General features: G+C 41.8%; 2 protein-coding genes across 2 annotated transcripts; both read right to left on the reverse strand.

Annotated features, from left to right (window-relative positions):
• Nucleotides 1-2,952: 2,952 nt before the first annotated feature.
• On the reverse strand, nt 2,953-5,103 carry slc25a5 (solute carrier family 25 member 5). Its single transcript, XM_085243136.1, has 4 exons — nt 4,920-5,103; nt 3,714-4,200; nt 3,479-3,619; nt 2,953-3,367 (listed from the first exon to the last, which is right to left on the reverse strand). Exons 1-4 carry the CDS (start codon nt 5,028-5,030, stop codon nt 3,210-3,212), a joined length of 897 nt encoding a protein of 298 aa, XP_085099262.1. The 5' UTR covers nt 5,031-5,103; the 3' UTR covers nt 2,953-3,209.
• Nucleotides 5,104-5,649: 546 nt separating this feature from the next.
• slc25a43 (solute carrier family 25 member 43) lies at nt 5,650-11,414 on the reverse strand. Its single transcript, XM_085243126.1, has 5 exons — nt 10,982-11,414; nt 8,687-8,928; nt 8,400-8,572; nt 6,989-7,123; nt 5,650-6,628 (listed from the first exon to the last, which is right to left on the reverse strand). The coding sequence occupies exons 1-5, from the start codon at nt 11,251-11,253 to the stop codon at nt 6,416-6,418; spliced, it is 1,035 nt and encodes a 344-aa protein (XP_085099252.1). The 5' UTR covers nt 11,254-11,414; the 3' UTR covers nt 5,650-6,415.
• Nucleotides 11,415-11,893: the final 479 nt, after the last annotated feature.

An 11,893-nucleotide genomic window follows, 5' to 3' on the forward strand; every position in this document is an offset into this window, starting at 1 on the left:
GCTGCTTCATTTTCCATTAAATATAACGTTAGAGCTTTTAGCAAAGCTGTGTTGTGATGTTTCTTCTAAAGACCACAAGGTGGCGCAATCACTGCTCTTCAATTTATTTCTTTTTTATTTATTTATTTATTTATTTTTTGTCGTCAATAAAAATAAAATCTTAAAAATCCATGTCTGATGTCTGGCAGGACTTAAATTGTATAAATAAGCTAACAATTACAAAACGTGCTGGAAACCTTCAAAATAAAAGGTTTCCAGCACGTTTTGTAATAGTTAGCTTATTTACACATTTAGCACGCAAAAAGCACCCGCATAATGATCTTAACATAGTAACATTTAAATGTACCAGAATCGTTGTTGTATTAATATATATTAGAGCAAATATCATATGCGAGTCTTTGTTTTTACTGGGATCATGTGATAGATACGGTAGAAGAGACTGCCATGAGTGGAAAGCTCTGAGGTCATGACCCCGTGACGTAACTCGGTCTAACAGCCGAAATTACGCAACAGCCCGGCTGACAGAAGTTTCTCATCGCCCAGAGTAAAGGGTAGTAAAGGGTATCTTCAGTGATCCGTAGACCTGCATAGCGTAGTAAGGGAATGTAACTATGTACTTTTACATAAGCACAGCATTGTACTCATTTTGTGTAAATATTACTTTTTTTTAACGACACCACATTTTTTCATAATAACATAATAACAGTAAAACACTAGTAATGAGACATTAAAGCCTCAGTTTTAGTAGTAAAACAGAGAGATAACACTCACGGGGTGAGTTTATGTTTATATTTGGTCATGTTATGCTTCAGGTAATGTTTTTTTTTATGTGGCTTTACATGTCATTAGTGTTTTTTCCCCTGTGGCAGTGCAACCTTTACTTAAGAAGCTATCGCCTACTCTCCATCATAAAAACTGCAAATGTCCGGGAGCAGCGTGTGTTTCTGTTTGTAATAAAGGTACTAAAAATAATGAGAAGAAGCTGCTTTCGGCTGCTCCCTTACTCATGAGGGGTTGCCACAGTGGGCAGCTCTGCGTGTTTGATTTGGCAGAGATTTTACTGTGGATGTCCTTTGTGTTTACTCCCAGGACTAAATCTTTCTTAGGCAAATGTATAAACCGCTACTCAAGTGGTTACTGGAGCCACTATGAAATAATATTGAGAAATAGTAATACAGTCCACCAGCAAAATTCATCTATTTTTATGACTGAGGAATTGAGTAAAGGACTCGTGTTACTTCAAGGAGCTGTGGCATATCTTAAGCCACGCAGACAGTGAGTAAAAGGTTGTGATCCCTGTTAAAGCTGTAATGGGACAGCTGTAACGTGAGGCCTACTGAATGAAGGATTAACTATGGGCTACCTGCTGAGAAGGGCCTTTCAGACCAGACTGGAGAAAACAGCATTAAAACTAATTTCTGTGGGTAAGAGGTCGGGTCCAAGTCGTTGTGAATCACTGAAAGCAAGATTAGTCCAGCTGAGTAAATCATGTAATCTGTTAGCCTCTTTTTAGCAGCACTGTGTCCTCCACTCAGGATCAATTTGGGTTAAGCGTCTAAGTCGTAGTCATTGTGTCTCATCAAGATTAATTTGATTAATTCTGCTTGTCATCTTGGAAGTAAGTGATTAAGTTTGAGGACATATCACTGGATCAAAGAGTGGAAAACACTAAAGGCACATTGCCAGTGACAGAATTAAACTTCTGATGAACTTTAAGAGCTGCACAGTGAGTCAAAGACCTTAATATTCTCATTCACCCATGGTAAGAGTAATTAAAGCAGTGACTTAAGACTCATGGAGGATTTCTGGGGCGCTAACAGTCCACAGCGGCTAGAGATTTTGAATACGCTGCACTGATCCAGAACCTGGGTTACAAAGATTTTTTTCCCCCTCAGTTTCTTTTACTAGTAACATTTGTCAAATTTCCTCTAAAATGAAACTTAAAAAAAAAATGCATAAATGCAGAGATGATGTTCAGAGGGGGCAGCAGTTCTATCATGTCTGAATAAAGAGAGCAGATTAAAGTGGCCAAGTGTCCCCATGGTCTCATACCCAGCATGTGTCAGGATGCCACTGTTAGATCAAACTGTTTAAATATACACTTCTCTTGACTTTCAAACATTAAGCTAGGTTTGAATTTAATTAAACAGACATAACTGAACCAAAGTTGAGTTAAACCAAAGAGCACAAAGTCTGCAGCTGACTTTTATAGAACGGCCTGCCCACCCTCGATTAGCTGGACCAGTAAGAACACTATGTCCTGTCCTACACAAGCGACAATCATGTGCCTCTTTACGCATGCCAGGATCATGTATCAGCAGGAATTTATGACACCCCCTTTAAATACACGTGGACACAAGCAGTGCACCCCAGTAGAAACCCTCTACATTGTCATTTATGTGTTTTAATAACCAGCCAGAATGCAGAAATCTCCTCCAATACACTTTCATTTCATCCCGAGATCCCTTCAGCGTGACAGTAAATAACTTGTGTGTCAAACTGGTAACTGGACAAATGGCTCAAGGTCGTAGTCGTCAGTCATACCAGTTGGGAGTCAGAAGAGGCTTGGCAGGAGATAAAAGTATATTTAGAAGGTTGGAATAATCCACCTTACAACAGGTAATCCTAGAGGAAGTCACCTGTGCAAATGTTCTTCGAAACTATTTTATAATTCTGTAAATGCACAGGAGACTGCTAAAGCTAATGACTTTCTGTGAATCATTTCGCTGCGAGCATGTCTCGGTTAAAATATCGTCTACGGGTCAACGTTCGCAGCTGATTTTGGCTGCCCCCCAACTGCAACCTGCAAGTCTAAGATTACATTTCTCACAAGAGGCAGCCAAATATCTTCCTCAGGAGGCGTGACTGAGGAGACGCGCAGCCGGGGATCTCAGTCACACTCTGTCGCGTACACTTTATACATGGCATTACACCTCAAAACCAGGCCGGAGATTCACTCTGTAGGTTGCCTTTATTTCTCGCTTACTGGCAAGGTTCCTGTGTTCAGGGAATGACATTCTGGTAAGGGGCAAAACAAAAAAGAAAATGAATGGGCCAAGAGAAGAGTGCATAACATATTCCCCCAGTACAACTAGTAGAAAATACTAGTTGGTCCCTATAAATATAGCTCGGCATTTAAGTCCTTCCAAATGTACAAGATATGTTACAGTTAAACTTCACAACATGAACAGTGAACATACAAAGACATCTTAGATGACTTTCTTAAGCTCATCATACAAGACGAGCACAAAGGCGCCACCCATGCCTCTCAGCACGTTAGACCAGGCTCCCTTGAAGAAGGCCTTGCTGCCCTCATCGCGTGCAATCTTCTTCCAGCAATCAATGGTGCCCGTGTACATGATGTCAGCTGAAGGGGAAGAGACAGAATCACACAGATGTTACAACCTCATTTAAATAGAACAGTGGGGGAAAAAAAAGAAGAGGAAGTTATACTTTGATTTTGTTGGAGTTTTATTACCTCCTTTGCGTCCAGACTGCATCATCATACGACGACGGACAGTATCGAAGGGGTAGGACGTAAGACCAGCTACGGCAGTCACACTCTGAGCAATCATCCAGCTCACTATAATGTGCGTATTCTTAGGGTCAGGAAGCATGCCTGTAAGAGAAACATTAGCCGGTGAGATTACAAGGCTAAAAACTGCTATGTAAAAAGACATAAAGCTTTGTAATGTCTCTCAGCAAACACTCACCCTTTGCTGTGTCATAGATGCCAAAGTAAGCAGCTCTATAGATGATAATGCCCTGTACTGAAACGTTGAAGCCCTGGTACAGACCCCTAAGGCCATCGGACCTGAAGATCTTCACCAAGCAGTCTCCCAGACCTTTGAACTCACGCTCGTGGCCCCCTTTGCCGACATCAGCGGCGAGACGTGTTCTGGCGAAGTCGAGGGGGTAGACGAAACAGAGGGAGGTAGCTCCGGCGGCACCGCCAGATGCCAGGTTACCCGCAAAGTATCTCCAGAACTGTTTCCTCTTGTCCACGCCGTCGAGGAAAATCTTCTTGTACTTGTCCTTGAAAGCAAAGTTTAGGGCCTGAGTGGGGAAGTATCGGATGACATTGGCCAGATTTCCTCTCCAGAAAGAGAGGAAGCCCTGCTCTTTGGGGATACGAACGACACAGTCGATGATGCCCTTGTACTGCTTGTCGACCGCAATCTGTTTGCTGGCATGTTGCACCTGTAAACAAAGCAGAGACACCGCAGTGCATTAGAGGCAGCAACAAGTGAAGCTCGTCATATCCCGTTTCCTCTTCAAGCTTTCACCCGGTCACCTTCTGAGTTGTCTAAGCTGGGAGATTCCCGTTATTCTACTGAGTCGCACACATTTGCTTTCATGTGCAGGTGGACAGCCCTTTCATTCAACAGTTCACGGCCCCGCCCCCTGCCACTGCTGAGGCCGGGCCCAATGCAGCAGTGAAGCGCCATGGCGCAAACCTTGCTGTGACCTTGGCTGTTTGATGTCAAGACAAACTAATGACCTGTCTTGAATAACTTTAAACACCACAGTGGCAACAGACGGTCACATTCTCCTGTCACAATGCCGCTTTTCATGCGAGCATTCAGGCCGGTCTATTACATAACAAGTGTGGTGCGCCTCGATTATGCTCGCTCCTCATCTGTGCCTGCACCAATCTCTGACAGAGCCGCTTCGATTTACTATTTTTAACCCAGTTTCTACTCCTGACGATGCAGCAGATTTCCATTACTATTAGATTTTAAACCATTTGCCACATGCATAAGCATCTTAATAATTTCCCCTCCAAACATAAGAAATAAGAAGAAAAGCTGCAAATGAGCAACAGCAGTAGTCAACACACGTATGTGACTGATGTCAATAATTACAGTGTCATTAGGTTTTCAGGTGTTTGCACAGGGATATAAGCAGTTCACACTCACCTGGAGCAGAAGCTTCACTCTCTCGATGGGAGCTACAGCTGTTTTAGAGATGGCAGCGGCGATACCACCAGCCAAGAAGTCCTTGGCAAAGGAAATAGCTTGTTCACTCATCTTCAGTTGCTATCAGCCGCCGTCCAGCTACTCTGTTGGTGGGGTTGAAATGGCCGAATCCTATCTAGAAGTGAGGGGATTTAAGGAGGCTGTGCGCGAGAAAAAACGTGAACTTCGATTCTTTTCTGCGATTGGCCGGCTCTAGGAGTAGTGGGCGGGGCCAGGCGATGACCTTCGATTCAGATTTGGAGCTTTCCCTTGTCACTCAGATAAATCGAGGCACGAGATCAGTCCCGCATGAGGGAAAGTTTATGAATTACTTTTGCGACTTTTTAAAACTTGCAAAGCCGCATCTGAACAGAAGTGAGAGGCGCCGTCACGGCGTTATATTATTACCATTCTTATTCAGATTAACCTGAAGGTCGTGTCAAATGTCATTCTGGGGCAGATGAGGCCTCACAGTTATGGTAGAGGTCATCCCAGCTGTTAACGTCCTTTGGCTGCCACTGAGTTGCCCACGTGAGCTGACGTGATACAATCACCTGACTGATTTCACTCTCAACCTGAGCACACAGACCTTTAAACCAAATAACAAATTGGCCTAAAGCAAATTACCACTACAAGCAAGAGAGGAGGTTGAAGAGTTGACCGAAAATGCAGAAACAAACCAGTAAACGTATTCAGCTATAAAAAAAATTCTTGTTAATATCTTTTCATATAATAATCCGTCACATATTACAGAATCTGAAAAGTAGCTTGTTGGAGTAAACAAAACAGTAGAGGTCAATGTCAAGTTTAAACTAGCAGAAAATGGAAATACTTGTAAAGTACAAGCACCTTAAATAAGGTGCATGTCCGTAGTAACTTTAAACAATTGAAAACGGGTTAGACTGCTGACAGACAACTTAAGGGCAAAGTCACCGTAGAGGAATGTGGGTTTCAGCAAACAGGAGGTTAAATCAATGTTTTTACCTTCAGAATGAAAAACAAATCATTTAAACCTCACAAACACTTTTCTTTCTTGCCATGTTAGCGGAATACATCATCAATAATGACATACTTTAACTTAAAACTCATTAAAAATTTTGCCTTCATTCATACATTAAAATTATAACCTGTCACATGGCGCTCATGATGGTCAGAGTTCACAAAATCCATGAGCATTTTTTTAAAAACTATTTTATGTGAGCAGACTATGGCACTGATTCTAATGCAGCAAAGAGCTCCCAAAATAAATATTTATCCTAAAAGGCACATGTCAGGTAAAAAGCCATCGTAAATCATGGATGGGTAAACAACTTTTTAAAATACTTTTAAATAAAATGTAAAAGTCTGAGAGAGGTAGGCTCCTGGATGCCCTTGGATTTGCTGTTGTGTCATTTTTCAGTCTCTCGCTCCCTCTCTCTCGTTTATTTTAATAAACCAGGCATCTTTCACGTAAAGCATCACCATCGATTTCTCAAAGACGAATCCCCTGAGCCAAAGTTCCTGTTTTTCAAGTGGCGCTTGACCTCTTCCAGCTCGTTCGGCCCGAGGCTCTGGTCGACCCCCGGTGTGAGCTTGTAGCTCAAGGGGGAGATAATGTAACCGTTGCGGTAAAGGCAGACCTGCTTGCACATCTCAAAGCAGGTGAAAAGAAGGCCAAAGTAGGGAACAATCTGTAGGGGAGTAACAAAAGACAACTGCATTTTAAAGTCACGCCAACACTTTATTATTTTGATCACAGATCGACAGAGAACTTGTACTCGGTATGCACTTTATTTTCATTAAAACGGTCACAAGTAAAAACAGTTTTGGGCTATGAAGGGATCTGTAGCTTTAAGAGCGGAGCATGCTGTTCCACCTTGGTAGTGAAATTCCTGCTGTGAACTACGCACACTAAACATTGCTTTCCATGCCCCGCCCCTTGTTCCTGCGTAAAACACGTAAATGCTCTTATTTATATAACAGAAGATCAAACAGACCCGTACTTTGGCCATATAACAAGAAATTGCTACCAATGTATAAGTGAATCATACCTTTATTGTGTTGGCAGTAAGGCCGTTCCACAGTGAAAGGACGCCGTTGTGTTTAATCACCTGCATGAAACAGTCGATCATTCCAGTGAAATGGACGTCGACTCCTCCAAAATGGGGAAGACGGGCGCTTTGTGCCTGTTAAAAAGAATGAAAGCCAAAATAGGAAATGGTGAATCAGAGTTTGAAGGTGCTTATTAACTCAGAACCGGGAAGGTCAGAGGACATAATATTGTGACACTATGTGTTTGATTTTATTCAGCTGTCATTTATCAGTAAATGCAAAAGGACAGTCACAGGTAAATATAAAATATCTTCATATTGTTGGAGGGGCCACCAAAGTAGTGCCAAAGATTCAGAGAGCAACTATCAGAATTAGATTATTGTGTTTCATGGATAAAGCACGAGACCAATAGGACTATTCAAACAGCTTCATCTGTAGAGGACACTTAAAGCTAGCCAAGCTAGCCAGCAAGTTAAACTATACACGTCTTAAATCATTACCCCAAGCCTCAGCAAACATCATCCGCTGTTTTCCCCCCATTCTCTGTGCTCTGTCCCGAATTAATGTTTAACTCTGAGCTTTTTAATGACAGACACTACAGCTGAATAGCTAAATGAAGCCTTTACGCAGGACTGTTCTTTAAAGTAAGTGACGTCGGTGCGATGCTTCAGCAGACTGGAAACACACGCCGGCTGTCTGATAGTTGCTGGCTATCTTTAGAGAACATATCTATAGCTTCTGCAGAGCTGGGACACATTCACATTCCCAGCTGCTGTTGAACCTTGTTCTGCTGAACCCATCTAATAATAGGCAGATAAAACCGGATGTAGAATCCTGTCCTTTGCCACACCATTGTTCCCAATGAGTCCTTTGCAGCGTATAGACACCCTTATTTAAAAGCAACATGGTGCAGACCAACGACTCCTGTGATTATAACATTTTAAAACACATGCAGTAAATATCTCTTCTCTTTATATTTAGGTAAATCACCACTGAAGTAATTCTGATGTTAACTTTACATACTCAAAATCATTGAGTGGCTGAGTAAGGTCAGCCCGTACTTAGGTAAACATCTACTGCCCTCTTATGGACTAAATATGGTACTACAGCCAGCATGTAGGCGCATCTACACTGTAAATGTGTTGTGTTTACAATCATTTCCCAATTACTCAGTCAGCAGCTGAGAGATCTGTAGAAGAAATATGAACTTAATTAAAAAGACCAACACAGTATTTCCAGCATCGGTATGCAGCTGTAACACTTCCATTTAACACCTTTAAAAAAATATCTATGGTGTATCTATCTTTATGTTTCTATTTTAATTACTTCCAGCTTGAAAAAACAAAAAATAGTCCTGTTTCAGTTCTCCAAACATACCCCACAAGCAGAAAAGGTGTTCTGTAAACTTACTTGCATTTTCCGCTTTACAGTTTCAAAAGGGTACGAGAGGGTTTGAGCCACTCCTGCTGCCAAACAGCCGTTTATTAAGTTCTGCAGGGGAGTGAAGCGAACAGGAGGCTCCTGCCACAGCTTGTCCAAGTTCATGTAAACTGCATAACATCCAACAGAAAAGGGAACTGCACCTGTAAGGACATGAAACTAAAGGTAAAGGTGGAGTTTCGTGACATGAGATTCATATGCAAAATCTTACACGATCCACTAAAAACGAATTAGTTTGTAGCAACGTGTATACGAACCCAAGACAGTGAGGGAAAATCCCCTGTAGAGGGCGAGCAGCCCCTCGTTCTTGTAGATCTTTGACAAGGAGTGAGCCACGCCGATGTATGTGGGCTGCCTGCAGTTTTGAATGATCAGCCTGGTTTCTGCCACCTCCAGCGGGTACGTGGCCAGAGCAGCAACAACACCGGCCAGTCCACCAGCAAATATGGCTCTCCACTGAGAGATGAAGCCCAGTTCATCCATGTGAAGGTGGACTATCCTGCACACAGAGGAAAGAAATAAATCTATGAGAAATAAAACTCAGATGTCCCTGTAAGACAGTTTGTCTTGTAGACAGTCCAACACAATACATACACATGGATATATAGATACACATGTATAAATAGATAGCTATATATAAAAAGACAAGATCCAAGTGGTTGTTCACAACATCGAAGGCCACCCTGTTTGTTTATGCATCGTGTTAGTATTTAAAATACACATGCAAATGACATTAAGTGTATTCAGAGCAGTCAGACAAGCTCTGCTGCTTTGAAATATTTTTTCGGACATCTACTGCACCTATTTTTATTTCAGAGCACTTCTTGGAAGCCTCCAACACAGAAGCACGTGAATAACTGAATCCAGACTGGCCAACAGCCTGTATCCACAGGCTGTGAGGCTCCTGAACTCTCTGCCCCCCTCTCACGGACAATAACCATATCCAACTTCTTAATAGCAATGAACTGGTCTGCATTGGTGCATCATATCTTTATTCTCTTCCCCCTCCTGCCCCCCCCCCCCCTCTTTCTTAAATAGATAACTATCATATCTGATATCATATCTCACAGTACAATAATATTGAATGAGTTGCATTGTTGTATTTTGTCATGTTTCTCAGGTCTTTGTCTGAATTTCTACGAACATTATTGCTAAGGATTGTCTTATTGCATTGGAGTCACACTGGGTTAAATATGTACACTTGGGTTTTAAGGGGTATTTATTATTTTCTTCTTTCTTCTTTTTTTTGGGTTGTATGGAAGCCCCAAACGCAATTTCATTGTTCTTGACAATGACAATAAATAAATAAATACTAAATACTAAAATACACGTGTGTGTATTTGTGAGTGTCACAGACATATAGGAAAAGGCCTTCTTTTCCTGGAACTGTGTGTACAGCATAGGACACCAGGTTGGCCACTCAGGGCGTATTATTTATGTGCGCACACGCGTATAAGAAACAAAACGAAACAAAAACACCTCATCGGGAAACATAATGACTAATACAGATAGTAGGCAGTAGATTTGCTATTCTTTGCGGGATTACTGTTGTCTTGCCGGCTGCTTACTGCCTGTGTTTTGTCCTGAAGTTACCCAGCAGTGAATCGGTATACATGCCCTCATTTTTGCCTCATAGGCATTATTTCCTCTCACTGGGATTTTTTGTAAAACCACAGGACTCGCAGACCCAAACCAAAGTTCATCCAACTGCTTATATTTCTACGTATCAGAGCTGCAACATATAACAAACCCTAACAAAGCGGGGCTGGGAAATTTGGGACATCTTCAAAGAACGAAACCCCAAATCTCAAATATTGTGGATGTGGTTTTATTAATAATTTGAGCAATTTGTCAAGCAAAAACAACTATTTCAACAGTTTAACCTAATAAATTTGAAGGATTCTTGAGTCTACTGAAAAAAAAATGGGACGGCTTAAAGGTTTGACTGAATTTGAAGTGACGCCAGTGTCTTCCATTGCCATCCATAAGTCAAAATTGGACATTTCGATCTACTCAGTAATAAACGCAATTTCGATAGTAAGCCGAAATTATGAGAAAATAAACGTTAGTTCTACCATTTTCTACCAGTTTCGGGAATATATAACATGTTGCGCCTCAGGAATACGATGGTTAATAACGGCACACTACCTGCGAGACAAAACCCGGGGAAGAGACAACCCTCGACTTTAAAACTCGGCTGAGAAAATCCAGCCTTCTGATTGGCTTAAAATGGAGCGTGCGACTCACATAGAGAAACAGGAAGTGCATCTTTAACTTCAGGGATAAAAAAAAAAAAACAGACCATTTACGTCAACTATTTTTTATTATTTTAGGTCCTGATACATAAAGAATTAACTTGAATATTATTTTTTCTGTAATTTCAGCGTGTTTCATTCCGTTTTACACCTCAAAACACAAACGCAAAGTCGACGTCACGTGACCCAAGTCGAATAACAAACTATTTAGGATAAATTTGGGTCGAACGATCACATAAAATGCTTTGCAGTCCACACAGCGTGAGACAAACCATAAGTATAAGTAACTTTACTCACTTTCTGTATGTTGCGAGGTGAACTGCGTTGTAGGGAAACAACCGGAGGCAAGAGGCGAGATTTCCTTTCCAAAATCCCCTAAGCCCCTCATTCTGGTAGATGATGAGAAAACTTTGCCAGAAACCCCTCTTGGAGTGAAAGGTGCCCACCTGACTTTTAATTTTGACCACCTCTAAAGGTGACGTGACAGTTTTGCTAAAAAACCCGGCGAAACCGACGCACACGAAGCTCTGAGACCTCGTCAGCCTGTCGTCCTTTTTCACTGTGGCCATTGCTGCCTGGCCTTAATGCTCCAAACCGCCTGGCTCCCCCGATGGTTGCAGTTTTCTAGGATTTGCTTATACAGGTTAAACATCTAAATATAGATGGCGAGGAGGTGTCCGTTGCCCATCCCGACCGGCGGTGTAATGTGACAGTCACGTCACTTTGGTCGTTGCCGTGGGTGAGCATTGAACAGCAGAGGGCGCGCTTTGACCTCGGATCAATTATTACGTACAGACGATGCAATGCCGCAAATTAAAGTCCCTACAAATGTGAGTCATGCCTGCTGATTATCAGAAGCATAAAAGATGCAAAAGCATAAAAGTTCTTCAAAATCATTATTTGGTACAAGCACCTTTGTTCTTCAACACATCTTGAACTTTCTTTGTCTTCTTGAAGGACATTCAAAGTTCTTCTTTGGATGTTTGCTGCCTTTTGTTCTGTTCTCTGTCAAGATGATCCCACTCTGCTCTAATAATGTTGAGGTCCACATTCTGGTGAGGCCAATTCATGACTGATAATGTTCCCTTCTGTTTTTCTACCCAGGTATGCTTTTACTGAGTTGGCTGTGTGTTTGGGATCATATTCATGCTGAAAAATTAAGCGGTTTCCAATCAGATGCTTTCTAGATGATATTGCATGGTGACTCAA

The sequence above is a fragment of the Mchenga conophoros genome, linkage group LG2 (assembly GCF_057382185.1).
Source record: "Mchenga conophoros isolate Kocher_MC1m ecotype Shallow Benthic linkage group LG2, M_conophoros_male_GT1.1, whole genome shotgun sequence".
Classification (NCBI taxonomy): Eukaryota; Metazoa; Chordata; class Actinopteri; order Cichliformes; family Cichlidae; genus Mchenga; species Mchenga conophoros.

Bases quoted from the DNA above. Each gene is read 5' to 3' on its own strand.
- slc25a43 (XM_085243126.1), bottom strand. From the start codon at position 11,253: ATGGCCACAGTGAAAAAGGACGACAGGCTGACGAGGTCTCAGAGCTTC. The intron at 8,573-8,686 runs GTTCGTATACAC...ATGTCCTTACAG, and splicing joins ATTTTCCCTCACTGTCTTGG to GTGCAGTTCCCTTTTCTGTT. The intron at 6,629-6,988 runs GTATGATTCACT...ACTCCCCTACAG, and splicing joins TTACTGCCAACACAATAAAG to ATTGTTCCCTACTTTGGCCT.
- slc25a5 (XM_085243136.1), bottom strand. From the start codon at position 5,030: ATGAGTGAACAAGCTATTTCCTTTGCCAAGGACTTCTTGGCTGGTGGT. The intron at 4,201-4,919 runs GTGAGTGTGAAC...CTTTGTTTACAG, and splicing joins GAGTGAAGCTTCTGCTCCAG to GTGCAACATGCCAGCAAACA. The intron at 3,620-3,713 runs GTGAGTGTTTGC...TTTCTCTTACAG, and splicing joins CATCTATGACACAGCAAAGG to GCATGCTTCCTGACCCTAAG.